General features: G+C 39.7%; 1 protein-coding gene and 1 pseudogene across 1 annotated transcript; both read right to left on the bottom strand.

Moving 5' to 3' along the window:
* Nucleotides 1-4,420: 4,420 nt before the first annotated feature.
* LOC132129422 (acidic mammalian chitinase-like) lies at nucleotides 4,421-9,846 on the bottom strand. Its single transcript, XM_059541010.1, has 11 exons — nucleotides 9,771-9,846; nucleotides 9,651-9,677; nucleotides 9,169-9,373; nucleotides 8,987-9,043; nucleotides 7,112-7,277; nucleotides 6,739-6,863; nucleotides 6,446-6,569; nucleotides 6,111-6,293; nucleotides 5,895-6,011; nucleotides 5,687-5,819; nucleotides 4,421-4,739 (listed from the first exon to the last, which is right to left on the bottom strand). Exons 1-11 carry the CDS (start codon nucleotides 9,796-9,798, stop codon nucleotides 4,471-4,473), a joined length of 1,434 nt encoding a protein of 477 aa, XP_059396993.1. The 5' UTR covers nucleotides 9,799-9,846; the 3' UTR covers nucleotides 4,421-4,470.
* Nucleotides 9,847-16,268: 6,422 nt separating this feature from the next.
* LOC132129006 (putative nuclease HARBI1) lies at nucleotides 16,269-17,709 on the bottom strand (annotated as a pseudogene).
* Between the last annotated feature and the right edge of the window lie 860 nt (nucleotides 17,710-18,569).

Genomic DNA, 18,569 nt, shown 5'->3' with positions numbered 1-18,569 from the left:
TGTCTTTTAAAGAAAATGAAAAGCTCGTCTTCACTGGATGATGATGTTGAAGTGTCCATTTTCTCAACTGTCAGCGCGAAAGTTTTGGAATGTTGAAGCTCTCTGAACGTCACAGACATCGCAAATTCGCGGCGCGGCTGATGTGAATGGTTTTGACGCGAACTATTCGCTTTTTCGTTTCGCTTTTTCGTTACGAATCCGGTGTGAAAGGGCCTTAACAGTGGAAGCTAATTCCGTATTTTCTAATAACATTACCAAGGGGCAACATGTATATTGAGAATAGAAGGGGACCTAGGACGGATCCTTGTGGCACTCCATATTTTACTGATGATAAATGAGATGACACCCCATTTAAGTAAACAAAATGGTAGCGATCGGACAGGTAGGATCTAAACCATCTTAGAGCCTGCCCTTGAATACCTGTATAGTTTTGTAATCGATCTATGAGTATGTCATGATCTATGGTGTCGAATGCAGCACTAAGATCAAGTAAAACTAGAAAAAAATAGACACAGAACCGGACTGAGCTGTCCGTCCGTAATTCAGCCTGAGCTACCTTTTTCTTGTGCTCAGGTAAGCAATACGGCCGGCTGAGAATTACCACGCCTGGCTCCGTCTCGATATGGTGCTGAATCAGGTTTGTACGGCCCGGTAGGGGCGAGAAGACGTCGGCAAATTCTGCCTGTAATTTCGTTAGATCAGTGAGTTGGGACGGCGAGATGTGATCTCCCCCTGGGGCCAGGATGAGGGATTATGGTTTGACATTCGCCTCTGGTCCGAGATCATCCTCCCCGCCAATCACCGTTGCCAACATCACTGATTCCGCCTCATTCCATTTTTTTAAGAGGTTGAGGTGATAGATCTGACGCGCCCCATTCCTATCGGACCGTATTACCTCATAATCGAGATCTCCAACTTGTCGTGTGACCTCAAACGGTCCCTGCCACTTAGCCATTAACTTAGAGCTTGATGTTGGGAGTAATACAAGAACTTTCTCTCCCGGTGCAAATTTGCATAATCTAGTTCCGCTGTTATACAACTGGCTCTGGCGGTCCTGGGCTTGTAACAAATTCTCCATTGATAGCCGCCCCAAAGTGTGGAGTTTTGTTCTCAAGTCCAGCACATAATGAATTTCGTTTTTGCCCTGAGATGGCCCCTCCTCCCAAGTTTCTCTCAGTACATCCAGCACCCCTCGAGGCTGGCGCCCGTAGAGAAGCTCAAAGGGGAAAAACCCGTGAAGGCTTGTGGGACCTCTCGCACAGCGAATAACAAGGGCTCTAGCCACTTATCCCAATTCTTGGCAACTTCTTGAATGAATTTACCGATCATGGATTTAAGCGTGCGATTAAATCGTTTGACCAGACCGTCGGTCTGTGGGTGATAGACGCTAGTTTGAATCGATTTAATGCCAAATAATCCGTACAGTTCGCGTAGCGTACGTGACATAAACGCTGTGCCCTGATCGGTGAGGATCTCTTTCGGAACCCCCACCCGGGAGATTAGATGAAACAGGGCGTCCGTAACACTCTTAGCGGAAATGCTGCGGAGGGCCACTGCTTCAGGATATCGTGTTGCATAGTCAACTATGACTAATGCAAAGCGATGTCCTCGTGCAGATCGCTCTATTGGCCCGATGAGGTCCATACCAATTGTCTCGAAGGGGACCTGCATTAAGGGAAGGGGGCGCAAAGGCGCTTTTGGGGCGGCCGGTGGATTCTCCAACTGACATTATGGACAAGGCGCGCACCACCTACGCACGTTGAATGCCCGGCCAAAAGAAACGGGTCTTGAGGTGATTTAGTGTTGCTGGCTGTCCCAAATGGCCCACCATAGGATTAGAATGAGCCGCATGGAAAAGCATTTCCCTGCGGCTCTTTGGAATCAACAACTGGGTTGTATTTACTTTTGTCCGAGTGTCTTAGGTCACTCGATACAACCGATCTCTTAAAATGGCAAAATATGTATAGGTGAGCGGGTGGGTAGGTTGGAGAGGCTGGCCATCGATGGAGCGGACCTTTTGAAAGGCATGTTTTAATGTCTCATCCTGAGACTGCTCCAGAGGAAAGTCATCATGCTCCGAGAGAATAAGTCTCCTGATTTCTCTCGTTTCCCCTGAAGCAGAACCCAGAGGTCCTGGCTCAGTTTCTCCCACCTGCACGCGCGCAGTCCCGTTCCGTGCCTTATTTCCCCAAGAGGCATCCGCACATAACGATCCCAATAAAACAGTAAACGCGGGCCAATTCGTTCCCAAAATTATCGGATGCCGGAGGTAGGGACTCACCGGATACTCCACCACATCTCCATATACGCACCGCACCTTAACCACGCGGCTTGTATCCAATGCCCCCGGTTGAATCAGGCTTTGATGGATTGAGGTTTGGTTACATCCTGAATCCACCAACGCCAACAGGCCAGCCCAGACCTCCCTGCCGCCCCAGTGGCAGGGAGTGGATTGGAGAATTGGCGCAGAGGCGGGACACGGGGAGGGCTGGGTGGGCGGGACTTAGGGAGAGGGACAGGTCGAGAGAGAGAAGGAGGGGCGAGAAAGGGAGAGAGAGAGAATGATGTTAAGGGTTCGCCGACCCCTGGGCACACCACCATGTGGTCCTCCGCTAGCTGGATGGCCAAGGCCAGTGACGTGGGACGGTGGCACTGGACCCACTCGGCTGTTTTCTTAGGAAGCCAAGCAATGAACTGCTCCAGCACCACGAGGTCGATGAGGTGTTCCACGTCACTTCCCTCGGCCAGTAGCCACTTGCGGCAGGAGTCCCGGAGATGCTGGGCCATCACGAAAGGCCGACCGGATTCTCCCAGGTCCAGGGAACGGAACCGCTGGCGATGCTGCTCTGGGGTCCGGCCGACCCGCTGAATGATGGCCCTCTTCAGGTCGTCGAAGACAAGGAGGTTCGCCACTGGTAGCTGTTGTGCGGCCACCTGGGACTCACCCGAGAGCTGGAGGATCAGGCGGACTGTCCATTGGTCACTGGGCCAGCGGCACGCTTCTGCTGATTTCTCAAAGAGTTCTAGGAACACTTCTGGGTCGTCTTGCAGTCCCATCTTGTGGAGGGGTAAATGTGCGGGTACCGCGGGTGGTCCCGTGGCCTCGGCGCGAACCTCCTGGTCGATCCATCTCTCGAACCTCTTGCGTTCCTTCTGCTGGGCTCGTAGGATGGCGTGGAACCGCTGCTCCTGATCAGTTCTCAAGTCCAGCAGGGCCTGTTGTTGCTCTTGGTGCAGGGCCGCGAGGGATGAGATGACATCCGCAAATGGCGTGGAGGACGGGCTCTGCATGGCGGCGGCACTCCTTCCTTTCCCGGGTTTCGGCACCAGTGTAGTAAGTTCGTAGGAGGAAAGGAAGAGGACAAGGGGTCGGATAGACTGTTGACAAGTTTTTAATAATAAACAAAAAGTAATCTTTACAAACACCAATGGTGACTTTTATTCTGAAACTAGCGCACACACTATCGCCAAACGCTTCCGGGTAACTCCTTCCGGTTCCAGTCAGCAGTCCGTCTCTCTCTCGACTGCTTCTGTTTCTCCTGGCATTTTATACTCTCTCCACGGCAATTACTGAAACAAGAAACAGGTGTTGATCGTTTCCGCCCAAACCACTCACTTACCGTTTGTCTCCTGATTCTCTCTCCCGCTGCCGACTTCGCTAAACCACGACCATTTTATTCAGACATATTAGACAGGCTGTGCTCCTTTCTTAAGACACAACAAAATGTAGCATATAATTATTTTAAGAAAGTAGTATTATATCATTGACCGTTAAATTGAAAGACATGATCACAGTACTAAAAGGTAAAGTATGGAAATTTTGCACCACTAGTGGTGGCCAGGGCCGGCTCTAGGTTATTTGGTGCCCAAGGCGAGAGAGACCCCCCCCCCCCCCCCCACCACCACCACCGGGATAAAGATACTCCACAGTTACTCCATAGTTATTCATTTTTTATTTTAAATGTTCTCACAACAAGTCTTTAAAAGCAACAACCTGAAGGATACAGTAGAAAACAATAGAGAAGCATTAAGATCTCACCTCAAGGAAAAGCAGTTATAGTGTTTTCATTTTATTACGTGTTTTCATTTACCCCATCATTTAAAGCGCTAAAACCAGCTGTCAGATGTTTTCGCACCACTCCCGGTTGCTGAGCAGCTGAGTTTGACAGCTGCCTGTCAGAGTGACTCGTTTTTTAGTTAGTCGTTTTTTAGGATTGTAAATCTAGTAAAAGAAATGGACAAATACAAGCAGTGTGTGGACAGTGCACAGTAAAAGTGTACAGCATGTGCGCAGCTTTCATAAAATGATACATACATTTAATTAACTTTTTTTTTTTTAATTCTGCAATTTTGCGCCCCGTCCAGCAGATGGCGCCCCAGGCGGCCGCCTGTGTCGCCTGTCGGCAAAGCCGGCCCTGCTGGTGGCAAATAGTAATGAAAAAAAAATACTGTTACAGTGACAACACAAGGTTAATTCTTAGGCCAGTCACAGCACTTGCAGCTGGGATTGTAGACTGTGTTTGAAGGGCATATCTGAACAAAGGTCCTGCCATTAGAACACTGAATGAAGGTCTTCAGGTCATCTGCATTTACAATTAACCCATCTGGTTTGCCTACACAGAACTCTGACAGAGCTGTCGGGACAACATGAGGTCTTGTGGGTTGAAATATGGCAGTAGATGCAGTTGTTGTGGTCTCACCAGGCTCATTTGTTGTATTTTGAGAGACAGGTTGAGTATCTGGAGAGGAAAATTTGAATTTGATATTTTATCTTAGTTTTCCAGTTATGAATCTAGTTTATTATACGGCTCTGGAATACCTGATTGGTCAGTTGTGGCATCCAGCTGTCTGATATTTGCTAAAATTTGTCTTCATCATAGCAATACTGTGACTGAAATCAGTGATACATTCATATCTGATACATTAAGCTCTGTTATGTTTCATACTAATGCATCTGGTGCCATCTTGCATGCAAGTTATCAATTTGAATGAAAAAGACCTCAGAAGACTTCCATATGAAAATTGGTGTGATATTGTGGCAGTGTTCATCTTGTTGCTCAGCCGATCATTTTATGGACTATTGTTTTTTGTTTTGTTTTTGTTTTTTTAGCAAAAACTTTAAGATAAAGGACAGGTAATGAACCATCATGAACTCAAGTCAAATCAATATTTCACATACATTTATTAATTTATGGAGTGTAGTCATGCAATAAGTGGGATAATGTACAGTCAATCCGACATTATCACAAAATAAATCACGACGGGGTGACATTTTATATATATTTTTTTCTTTATAATCTTTGTACAGGTGTGATGTATCAGACATGTATTGAAGCCCATTTCTGCCACATAATAAAAAAAGTATGCCATAAAAATTTATGACATACAAGGTCAAAATGATGAGATACAAAGTAATTTTGAGAAAAATTTGAAATTATGAAATACTAAATCATTATTATAAGAAAAAATAATGGCATATTAAGTCAGTTACGAGATCAAACGTCGAAATTATGAGATACTAAGACTGTTTGTCTCCTAATGATGATTTTATACCTTCGACTTTTTCTCTCATGATTATAAAACTAAGTATCTCACCATTTCTAATTATTTTATAAATACGTTTTAATAAAACACAACTTTTTTGTCTTCTGTGCTAAAATGGGCTTCATTAAGATATGAGACATACCATTATTAAGAAGTGTATGGAGCTGTCCAATGAGAGGGTATTTGCCCTGCCCACAGAACTGTCCTGTAAAGTCATCAAGATCCAGAGTCCAGACGAAAGCTCCTCCAAACTTTTTCTCCTTTAGATAGTTCACCTGAAGCAGACCAGATCTAATTATTCTAAACATGATATTGCATCACATTTTATGTAACTTTTATGAGGCATTTACTTTAGTCTCAAAACTTTCTTTGGTGTCAAATCCCACCCAGTCCTGACCCTTGGTTGCATAAGGAACTTTCTGATCATCAATCCATTGCACAGTGGTTCCTTGAAGGAAAGGACAGACCTGATGGAGGAATATTGGTCCATAAGTCTTATGATTTTATTGTGTACAATCAAATAACATATTATCATGAAAGTGCACGTGTTTAGATTGTGGGAAGACCTCATAATAGGACCAGAATCCGGGCTCTCTGGTGTACTTTCCAGCTGATCCAGGACCACTAGCTGGAGCTCCAACTCCACTGGCTGCAGACGCCAAGTGAAATGTTCTTCCATAGGTTGCAAACCCCATCCTCAGCTTCTCCACAGGGGCACCCTGATCTTTCCAGTATGTCATTGCAAAATCCTGCATTGTCATGACAAAAATCACTCATTTCCTGTTGCATGTTACAAGCGTCTTGTTATTTACAATGACTCATAGTATCATTCACAATCATTTATATGATTTATATAATATGTCAAAAGCTAAGAATTCAATAGGATATAAGGCCTTCTTACAGTATTTAAGTAGATTTTGTCTCCTGTTTCCCCAGAGCCACGGTACAGAGGACTGTTGTGCCCAGTAACAGTTTCCCATGAGCCATGGAAGTCATAGGTCATCACATTAATGAAGTCCAAATACCTGCATTACCAGAAAATAAACGTAAATTCAGAGTCATCAGTTCAGGCTCAAGACATTCAACCAAATGAAATCATTAAATATTTATTCAATTGGTATTTTGAGGTATGCTCTCTAAAACATATTCATATTTCATCATTCAAAAGGAACAAAAACTCTTCAGGAGACATACTTGGCAATTTCTGCAATTTCATAACCAGAATCAATGGTTTCTTTCCCAGCAGCCACTGCAGCAGAGAGCATGAGTCTGGGGCGTCCAGTGGCAGCACTCTCTGCCTCATAAGCTTCCAAGAGCTCCTGTTATAGTCACAGGTTTGCAGTTGATTAAGATGTTTTTCTTCTTCTCTGTTTTCTTTTAAAACAAACATATTTATAATGGAAATATAAAATAATAAATAAAAATCAATGTCCATGTTGGAAATCTGGCATTCAATATAATAATTTTTAATGAATATAATTTAAAATCTAAATACAAATACAATAAATAAATATAATATATTTATATATAAAATACAAATCTTACAAAAAAATCTTACTGTAAGTACCTTACAGAGCAGAGTGAACCTTTGCTTGTCTTCTGGAGGACTTCCACGAGAACCTGGATACTCCCAGTCCAGATCCAGACCATCAAAGCCATATTTCCTCAGAAATGTGATGGAGGACTGAATAAACGTCTGCCGGTTTGCTGATGTGGACACCATGATAGTAAACCTGAAGTCATTGCGAGAAGTTTCATGAAAATGAAATAAACAGTTATGTTTATCACCAGTTTGGCGTAAGTAATCAAGTTACTTTTATGATTACTTTATTTCAAAGTATTGGAGGAAGTCGTGGCCTAGTGGCCTAGAAAGTATGATTCCTAACCCTAAGGTTGTTGGTTTGAGTCTCGGACTGGCGATACCATGACTTAGGTGCCTTTGAGCAAGGCACTGATCCCCCAACTGCTCCCTGGGCACTGTATCATAAATGGCTGCTCACTGTTCAGGGTGTGTGTTCACAGTGTGTGTGTGTTCACTGCTGTGTTTGAGCACTTTGGATGGGTTTAAGGGCAGAGCACAAATTCTGAGTATGGGACACCATATACTTTTTCTCCATGAAATTTATGAAATCCCAGCATAGGTTACACTCTCCTAATACACTCTCCTAATAAATATATATTACAGCATCAACATTCACAGAACAGTTATTTTTAACTAAAGCAAGAGGCTGCTGAATGCATTGTTTGGATGGCAGCAAATAGCACTGCTTTTATGATCTGTAAAAGACATCTCATTTCATCGCAATCTCACAAATCTCTGTTCTAACACAATAGACAAATGCATAATGAATGTTTCATAATGAGAGCATTTGTGAACATGCAAATTTCAGCACTGCATTGCTCAACGCTGCAAACGTTTGTTATAGCCTAAATAGAATCTCAGTTAATCGTTTATAGCCATGGCCGTAGTCAGGCTTTGAAAATTAGTGGGGTCCAGGGGGCTTCTATAATAACCCCCTTATTATAGAATTGTGCTATAATAACCCCTATGAATACAACTTAATTATATACATTACTGTAACACTTGAAAAGAGACAAAAATGTAGGGATCTTTTTGGAGGGATGCTCATTTTTAAATTATACCCTATTTAAAGGGCTGTATTAAGACAGTGTGGGGTATACCCAGCCCCCCCTATAACTCAACCCAAAGTATAAGTCGCATCCGTCCAAAAATACGTCATGACAAGGACAAAACAATCTTGCAATCGTAAGTGTCTTGACTGTGAGTGTTAATGCATTTAAGAAAAATAGCATTTAAATGATTATTTTGCCACAGTTTTAGCTTGAACATGTTATACATATCTAATCATTTCTGTAATACATTTTCATTTTAATTTTGCAACTTAGAAAGCTTTCAAATTAGTATTCATTTTACATATTAAAACTGGTGTATGAAATGGCAAATGAAAATTATGTAATTTCATTTTAATTTTCATTTTGCACCAAACGTTGCACAAATGTATTGGAAAATGTAAATGTAAATACAGAAATGCATTATCATTTAACATATTGCATTGTCATTTTGCATATTACATCCCAAATTGAATATTGCTACCCATATGCTTCCATAGTGTAGGGGCTCGCGGGAGCAGGTCTCTTATCCACTGGCACATGACTCAACAGTGCATGTAGTATAGGCCTACTAAATCCTTTTTACTATCTATAGATTATAAAACACTGCATACTGTCAACAACGTAACACGGCAGTAACGTATGGAGACCTCGGCTTGTAACTATACTCTAATTATTATTTTGAAAATTATAACGCGTTAAATTACTCTGTTACTAAAAATGTAGGCTAATCAAGTAATGCGTTACAGCCCAACAATTTTTTTTTATCACAAATCATTAAAAATTCTGTGTTTTGAGCATGCATTCTTACTGAGCTGTGCCAAAGTTCCATCCTCCGACAGCCAAGAGAGTTTTCAGACCGGGATTTCTGTGAAGTCAAATATTTGAATCATTATTTTCTGTATTGCACTCTGACAAATAATCATTATTCAAAATAACATAATGCATTTTATTTTATCAAATGCATTCAAAAACAAAACATCAGATATATACTTTTCCTTAAGTCCATTGAAAGATTTGTAGAGAGTTTCATCATTCCATTCGTACGTGACCAATTCATTTGCCTGATTAATTATGGAAAAAGCATAAATTAAATGAGTGCACAGATGTGGATCCACATTTTCTGGCAGGTACTTGCCAACGTCAGGTCTGTACTGAGACCAGTTTGTGAAGTAGCATGCGAGTTGGGAGGCCCATCCTGAAATAAATAACTAAAATTATAATATAATATATAGCAATATAATATCCAATTATTAATTACAATATATATATATATATATATATATATATATATATATATATATACACACACAAATATTATCATAAGCAAATGTTATTATATTTATTCTATGACCCTACATAAGAAAAGCTGTTCGCAGAATGGATAAATTAGTAGTAGTAGTAGTAGTAGTAGTAGTAGTGTATAGTGATTTTGAAACATTTAGGAATGAAACAACAAATTAAAAGAAATTTACCAAAGTGACACAATGCCAAGGAAAAGCCTGAAACAAGATAAAAAGAAATGGTAACATATAAAACACTCCAAGGCATTGAAGCTCTTAAAAATTATTTCTGTAAGATCAACAGTCACATACCAGCTAGAAAAATGAGCTTGGTCATCATAATGTGATGGTCGTATCAATCAAGAAACTCTGTCTGCCACTGCTGTTTGAAAAACAGAAGTTGTTGTTTATATAGACTAACCCCTGACACACATAACTCCCTGCATAATATCAGTGATTAACCAAAAACAAGAACACATGAAAATTTCCCTGAAATAGCAATTCTGTCATCTACCCTAGTTGTTGTCATACAATATATTTTTTAATCATTGCACTTTAACAGTCTTTAGGTTTTGTACATTGTGATTGTAGGTGTGTTTGTTTCATCTTTTAAACTTCGATGACTCAGTGAATCAAGTGTCTAATCTGAACAGTCATTTCAAAGACACAGGCCCTCTCAAAACATATTAAGTCGTACTTATGGAATAAAATTTATACTGATCCAAAATTACAAACCCGATTCCAAAAAAGTTGGGACACTGTACAAATTGTGAGTAAAAAAGGAATGGAATAATTTACAAATCTCATAAACTTATATTTTATTCACAATAGAATACAGATAACATATCAAATATTGAAAGTGAGACATTTTGAAATGTCATGCCAAATATTGGCTCATCTTAGATTTCATGAGAGCTACACCTTCCAAAAAAGTTGGGACAGGTAGCAATAAGAGGCCGGAAAAGTTAATAACAGCTGGAGGACCAATTTGCAACTTATAAGGTCAATTGGCAACATGATTGGGTATAAAAAGAGCCTCTCCGAGTGGCAGTGTCTCTCAGAAGTCAAGATGGATCACCAATTCCCCCAATGCTGCGGTGAAAAATAGAGAAGTAATATCAGAAAGGAGTTTCTCAAAGAAAAATTGCAAAGAGTTTGAAGTTATCATCATCTACAGTGCATAATATCATCCAAAGACTCAGAGAATCTGTAACAATCTCTGTGCGTAAGGGTCAAGGTCGGAAAATCATACTGGATGCCCGTGTAGCACTAATGAGCGGATGGTATTTAATCCATCTGTTCCATATTAATGAATCCTGACTCTCTAACATATTCTGCACTCAAAGACCAGAACGTGAGTAAACAAGGACCTTCGTTTTACAACATCTTCCAACATAATTCACCATTTGGGGCGCTGCGATGTCGGCAACATCCTGGCGTGGGTGACAGTTTTATTACATCTATTGAGACTGTCCAGAGATACGCACCAAGCCTCAAAGGAAAGACCAAAAACATTCCACAACACACACACACACACACACATAAGCACGCACACACACACACACACACACACACACAAACCTTTCTTAACGTTCTTTACCTTCGTCATTGTATTACTAAGATGTACTGGGTATTGTTTTTTTGGTGCATTAGATGTTTTCCATAATCAAAAATTGGAGTATCTACAATTTTATTGTGTTAATCAAATTTTAAATGTGTGTAATTCTGCATATGAATGTAACGTCGTGTTTCTATCAGTTATATATTTTATTATTATGTATCTGTTTAATCGTCATGCTTTGACGGACTCACTTATATAAAGGAAATTAATGAAAAATGTATTAATCTGGATTACGAACTTGCTAGAATATCACTGCTGAAATCCGATAAAACGTAACTTATTAGAAGTGGGTGTTTCCCCAGAGACAAAGGAACGTTTTTCCCGCTTCAGATCACGGACGTTCATTGGTTGTTCACGCAAACAGAGGCGTGAACCAGTCAAGCCATAAGAACTGACCCAGGAAGTTCCTCCCTCTCTTGTCCCTTTTGCTTTTTGGTCCTCTTCTATCGTCGTTAATATCAGCACGGCGGCTGAGAGAACAGCCGTTCTCATGGCTCCTTCAGGAGCTTTCATCTCCGTTGTTTTCGTTTCTTTTCATTACTAAGTTTATTCTCCTATTCGCCTCTCCACACGTGGAAGACGAACTCTGAAACATTACTTTGTTGGACCTTTTAAATATCACGCGATTCCGCAGCAGCCCCGGAAGACACGAGAGAAGACGCCCAATCACAAAGAGACCACATTCAAGTATTATTTTCTAGAGAGATTTAAATGCTGCTTAAAGTTTGTCTATTACCTTTTCAAGGTGATTTGATTCGTTGTTGTCTTTCAAGGGTTACTGTCTGTGAGTTTGCATAACTGAGCGCGTAATTCTGTGATCGCGCCTCTCTCTCTTAATCCTCTCTCACTCATTCTCTCTCTCTCTCTCCCTCATTTGGATTCCGTTATGTCTTGTACAAAGTTTACTGTCTGTATTGTCGTACGCGTATTTACTCTGTGTGATTTGTAGTTTGATGTATTATTAGTTCAATTATTAAAAACCAATATATATTCATGATTGCTTCTGTCTAAAACGCTCACATCACGAGTTAATGAAATGTCTGATCCTTAGCTACAAGCTCGTTATTTTTCAGTAACTGAAATTTCAAAATGATAGGAGAATGTTTTTCATGGTTTTCAAAATGAGTTTTCATTTTTCCTTGAATTATAAGAAGTTATAACCCTATTGAAAGTTAAGTTAATCTTACGGCCGTTTGCTGGACAAACCACTGTTTGATTTGCGGTAATTTACAGTAAGAGATATCACTATAATTGATATGAAGAATGGGATAGTGGCATATTAATGAGTTAATTACAGTGCCTTGTAATGAGTTATTGATATATACAATTGACCTATTTTTCATCTTCAATAATTTTAATGTAACTGTCATATGAGATATATATATTAATCATATTCCTGATTAATTATTAAAATTCCCTATATATAATTTGAGTTAATTATAATGTACAACCCAGTGATCACCCGTGATCTTCGGGCCCTTAGACGGCACTGCATCACATACATGAACGCTACTGTAATGAAAATCACAACATGGGCTCAGGAATACTTCCAGAAAACATTGTCGGTGAACACAATCCACCGTGCCATTCTCCGTTGCTGGCTAAAACTCTATAGGTCAAAAAAGAAACCATATCTAAACATGATCCAGAAGCGCAGGTGTTTTCTCTGGGCCAAGCCTCATTTAAAATGGACTGTGGCAAAGTCGAAAACTGTTCTGTAGTCAGATGAATCAAAATTTGAAGTTCTTTTTGGAAAACTGGGACGCCATGTCACCGGACTAAAGAGGACAAGGACAACCCAAGTTGTTATCAGCACTCCGTTCAGAAGACTGCCTCTCTGATAGTATGGGGTTGCATGGGCAGCTTACACATCTGGAAAGGCACCATCAATGCTGAAAGGTATATCCAAGTTCTAAAACAACATATGCTCCCATCCAGATGTTGTCTCTTTCAGGGAAAACCTTGCATTTTCTAACATGACCATGCCAGGTCACATACCGCATCAATTACAACATCATGGCTGCGTGGAAGAAGGACCCGGTTACTGAAATGGCCAGCCTGCAGTCCAGATCTTTCACCCATAGAAAACATTTGGCGCATCATAAAGAGGAAGATGCAACAAAGAAGACCTAAGACAGTTGATCAACTAGAAGCCTGTATTAGACAAGAATGGGACAACATTCCTATTCCTAAACTTGAGAAACTTGTCCCCTCAATCCCCAGACATTTGCATACTGTTATAAAAAGAAGAGGGGATGCCACACAGTGGTAAACATGGCCTTGTCCCAACTTTTTTGAGTTGTGTTGATGCCATAAAATTTTAAATCAACTTTTTTTCTCCTCAAAATTATACATTTTCTCAGTTTAAACATTTGATATGTCATCTGTTGTATTTTGAATAAAATATTGAAATTTGAAACTTCCACATCATTGCATTCTGTTTTTATTCACAATTTGTACAGTGTTCCAACTTTTTTGTAATCAGGTTTGTACATCCACTGCAAAAAAAAAAAAGTTAATCACAAAAGACTGATATCAAATTAATATAAAAAGACAAATATCCTTAAATGTACATTTTATCAAAAGCAACTAGAGGAACATATTTATAGTGTACAATGAAAGTTATCAGAACCTTTTCCATTTTTCTGCTCTTTTCTTAATGCTTATCTTTCTCACAGCTGCCACTATCATTTGCACTGGAGTTGAAATCTCCATTAAAATTTTAAAATTGTAACATTGAATTTGTGCTTAACCCAGGCATTTTGCCTTAATTATACTGTTTGACACAATTAAATGGTCTCCCAGGGTCAATTGAAACATTTGAGCATATAATAGATTTGAAAAACTTTATTCATTCAATGGCTAAATTTGAAAAAAGGAACTAAGCATTTAAAATAATCCATCACGATGAAGTATGAAAAGTACACGGTTCTTAAACAGAGTGGTAATATTTCACTTTCCTGGTTTGTGAACTTCCCTTTATGATTGCAAAGAATGCTGTATTATATGACACAAATATGAAAGAAATCTCTGAACTTGTATACCCTTACTGTAAATGTACATGATTATCAGCACTGGTACTGTTAAGACTTTTTTTTTTTTTCATAATAAAAAAACGTATAATATACAACTTACAGACACTGTGGTTTCTCAATGTTTGAATACAGGTTGTTTAAGAGTGCCCATGTTTGTGGTAGAGCTGGTGTTTAGGATCTGGTCAGTTCACTCTGTCCTCTAGTGGAGAATATTGACCTATCAGCCTCATAACGGGCCCTTAAAGTGACAGTTCATATAAATATGAAAACACTGTTATTGTTTACACTCATGTAGTTCAAAACCCCAAATGTGGGATAGATGTGCGCTTCGGAGGAAGGCAAGATTTTACTTTGGTCTGTTCCTCAAACAAATCTGTCATATGACTTCAGAAGACTCAGAAGATACAGTGAATGATTCTCACAGACCATTTTAAGGTGCTTTTATCACTTGTTTTAGCTTTTTTGGAGCTTGATAGGCCCTGGGGGTTGTTTCATAAAAGAAGCTTAGAAAAGCGGGGATTAAGCTCCAAAACCCGACTTGAATTAACATAACAAATCAGTTGGGGCTTAAGGCGGTTTCATAAAAGGTAATTCAAGTTCACGCAATCTCACTAATTTGAACCAGGTTTATCTAGTCTAGATAATTGCGCATGCACGCTATTCTTAAGAAGCCCTGATGGTGGAGCATAGATTCATCAATTTAACATGGCAACTAAAGGGAAAGAGAGAGCAGCGATGTTCACGGCAACTGAGCAGCAATTACTTCTCGAATCTTACGAAGAATTTAAACACATGATTACAAAAAAAGGAAATACGGCAGCAATTAATAAAACGAGAGAAAAAGGCTGGCAGGAAATTGCTGATCGTCTCAATGCGTAAGTAGCAATTAATGTAGGCCTACATTACTATATTTTATTTTACTTTTATTATTATTTTACTATATTTTTATATATTTTATTAAAGTTAAATTAAATGTGTGTGTGTGTGTGTGTGTGTGTGTGTGTGTGTGTGTTTTTACAGCAGCAAATTAAGTGAAGAAAAAAGAACATGGCAGCAGGTGAAAATAAAATATAAAAATATTGTTCAGAATGGTAAGTATTAATTATAAAGTATAAATCTATGTAAGTACTTAAGCATAGCCAGCTTGATGTACAACTGTCCAGTCTCATGATGTTTAATAATTGCAGCTGCCAAAAAGAAGAGTGAGGTTGCTGGCACTGGGGGAGGGCCACCAACAGCCAACTTTACTCCTGCAGAGGAGCTGGCATTAGACCTGAATAAAGGGAGGCCTGTCATTGAGGGAATAGAGAGGGGAACAGCATCTGGATCCATTCCATCTAGTATAAGAGATCACTACTTAAAAGGTATTTTGTTTATTTTATTTATTTTTATTCTTCCATTCCTAACTAAATATTTTTGTTTTATAGTGATGCCAAATTCTGTGTGCTTTCTGGATCCACCAGACATCATGCTGAACCCTGTGAGTATGACAGCATGAGTTTAAAGCACTGATTTGTCAAGTGGTTATTTATTAAACCAAGTTTAATTAATGGTTTTAGGTTGAAGGCCCATCTACAGTTGAGGAGGATGAGGAAACCGTGTCAGTATGTTCAAGGAGGCCTGAGGTAGGCACAAATTTGCAAATTATATTTTTAATAGCCTACCTGTGAGGTGCTAAATTGTGTGTATTTCCATTATTGGCAACAGGATGCTGACACCCTTCTAGAGCCCTCTCAGTCTGGGACGACATGTGACCAAGTGAGTATTAAGAAATTACAAAAAAGTGCCAAGAGCACTAGATCAAATTGAAAAAAATAAAATACATTTCTGTTCCTACAAGACCCAGAACATAAAGGGAGTCTACAAAAGGTATCTCCTGAAACAAATGGAGGCCATAGATACTGACATCCAATATAAAAAACTCAAGATGAGAAAGTTGGAGCTGGAAATCCAACAGCTTGAGAAAAATGCAAGTAGAACTGCCATATTTAAAACAATGACACATGACCTTTTTGTTTTTTGACCACATTAAATTGTATGTTTTCACACCCAACAGGCAGCTTCAACCTAAATAAAATAAAAAAAATAAAATATGACTTGTGTGTCTGGTAAATTAAGGGGAAAGTGAAAACCTTTAACATGGTTTGGACAGTATTAACTAAAATAATTATTGGCATAACGGTCTCTTATAACCCTGCCTATTTCATTGTCATCAAAAATGCCGTCAATGTCCCAGTCTTGCTCTACAACCATCCTTGGTTGCCTCTCTCTCCTCAGGCAGGCAATGTTATGTAGCACAACACATGCAACTACTGTACAATGTCACATGCCCTTTGTGGAATCACTCTGAGGTAATTCAGGCACTGGAACCTTGACTTGATGAGCCCAAATGCCATCTCTATACGAGCTCTTGTGCGTGCATGGGCAATATTGTAGTTGTGCTGTGCCTCAGTCTGCGTCTCCTGATAGGGAGTCAAGAGATAAGGCAGGCATGCATATCCCTTGTCTCCCAGCAAAACTCCTGAGAATTGACCTGAATAAAAAAAAAAAAAAATTGAAGTTTTTTTTAAAGCTGTAGTTTTTGCTATATGTTAAGTGACTAACATACCTTGTGCCAGTTGGTGGGAAAGAGAAGAGGCCCGAAAGATTCTGGAATCGTGCACTGAGCCAGGCCATTTTGCCTCTACATTTGTGATGATGCGGTCTGCATCACAAATCATCTAAATAATTAAAAATGTAGGTCACTACACTGGACTTACACACACACACACACACACACACACACACACATATATATATATATATATATATATATATATATATATATATATATATATATATATATATATATAGAATTGTAAATGCATTTGCAATGAATAGAACACAGGTGCCCAGCTTATTGTAAAGAACAATCGCTTCTAGCCTACAATATAATCTCAGTGGGACTGTACCTGTACATTGATGCTGTGTAATGATTTCCTATTAACGAAGTCTGCTTCATGCGGACCAGACGGGCGCTTTATGCGCACGTGGGTGCAGTCCAGAGCTCCGATAACATTTGGGAAAGCTACAAAAGTTAAGTGTTTGTCTGTCAATTGCCATGTCTTACATTAACAGACAATAAATATTTCCATTTTCTATATAGTTCTTATTTTAACTTACCAGCGATTCCATAAAAGGCTTGTTTAATACTGTGAATCGCTCTGTGGCCAGGGAAGGTGATGAACACATTGAGTAATTTTTTTAAAGACAGGTACACAATTCGTACAGAGCGGCAAACCGATGCTTTGCTTATGTTCTCTGCATCTCCAACTGTGTACAAAAATGTTCCGCTGGCAAAAAAGCGAAGTGCAATGCACACAGTCTACGGGACTGTGAGCGCTTTATTGCGCCGTGTGCTATTTGCGATGTGTGGGCTCAGTAATCTGCAAATATATGCTATCCCTTCCCTCGAGAATCTATACCGCTCATGCAGGTAGTAGTCAGAAAAAGCCAACGGGTCTGCCCTGTCCCTGAAAGTACGCTCTCTTTGAAATGCCCTGCGTATGATTATCGCTCCCTCATCCACCACCTCATCAATGAAAGGACACGCCATGACTATGCGTCCTCCTACACGGGTGGAGCTCCCTATTTATAGACATTTAGGCTAATTGATTCATTACAAAAATCACACCAACTAAACAAATAGGCCTACAATTACTTCTTTACATTTGTTTCACTTTTTGTATGTTCGAATTACATTTATTTTTAAAGTGCATTTGTTTTCATTGTTGGGCTGATAGTGGTTAGGCCTACATGAAATAAAATGGCAGCATGCCAGAGAGTCCGATGTAATATCACATTCGGAGTGGGTCAGTGTTAAAACGGTATTCTGGTTAAGCATCAACTCAGGCTTAGCCTGACAGTTAGCCTGCCCCGGACCAGGCTAGTTTCCCAGCATAAGTTTCCAGGGTAACTGAGTTTGAACTATTTTAAGTTTGCTTTATGAAACAGAATTCACAGACAATAAGTCTGACTAACCAAAATAAGCCTGGCTTATTTTCTATTCTTGTTTTATGGAACAACCCTCTGGTCACTGTGAACTTTTATAACCTTTATTTCAGTAACAACAAAAGCATTAAAGGCGCAATATGTAATTTTTCTGCTTTAAAAATAGCAGATATCACTATATCTATGTTATATATATTTTTTAGTTGTGTACTTACATTATCCCGACAGTTTCCACGAACTTTCAACCCCGGAGAAAATTATAGTTTAATTAGAAGACACAGCACGTTTCTTTATTTCCGTTTTGTCGCCCGTCTATGGCGTCATATAAACTTTGACCCCTCTAGTTTATCTAATGCTGCGTTCCAGGCAGGTTTTTGAGCCCGTAAGTCACGATTACAAACCACGACTCACGACTTTATAGCGTTCCAGGCAAGTCACGCCAAACTTCCTGAGCGCAAGCAACTG

Source organism: Carassius carassius, chromosome 46 (assembly GCF_963082965.1).
Source record: "Carassius carassius chromosome 46, fCarCar2.1, whole genome shotgun sequence".
In the NCBI taxonomy this organism is placed as follows: Eukaryota; Metazoa; Chordata; class Actinopteri; order Cypriniformes; family Cyprinidae; genus Carassius; species Carassius carassius.
Note: the sequence above shows the minus strand (reverse complement) of the source record. Positions and strands in the feature narration are given on the sequence as shown.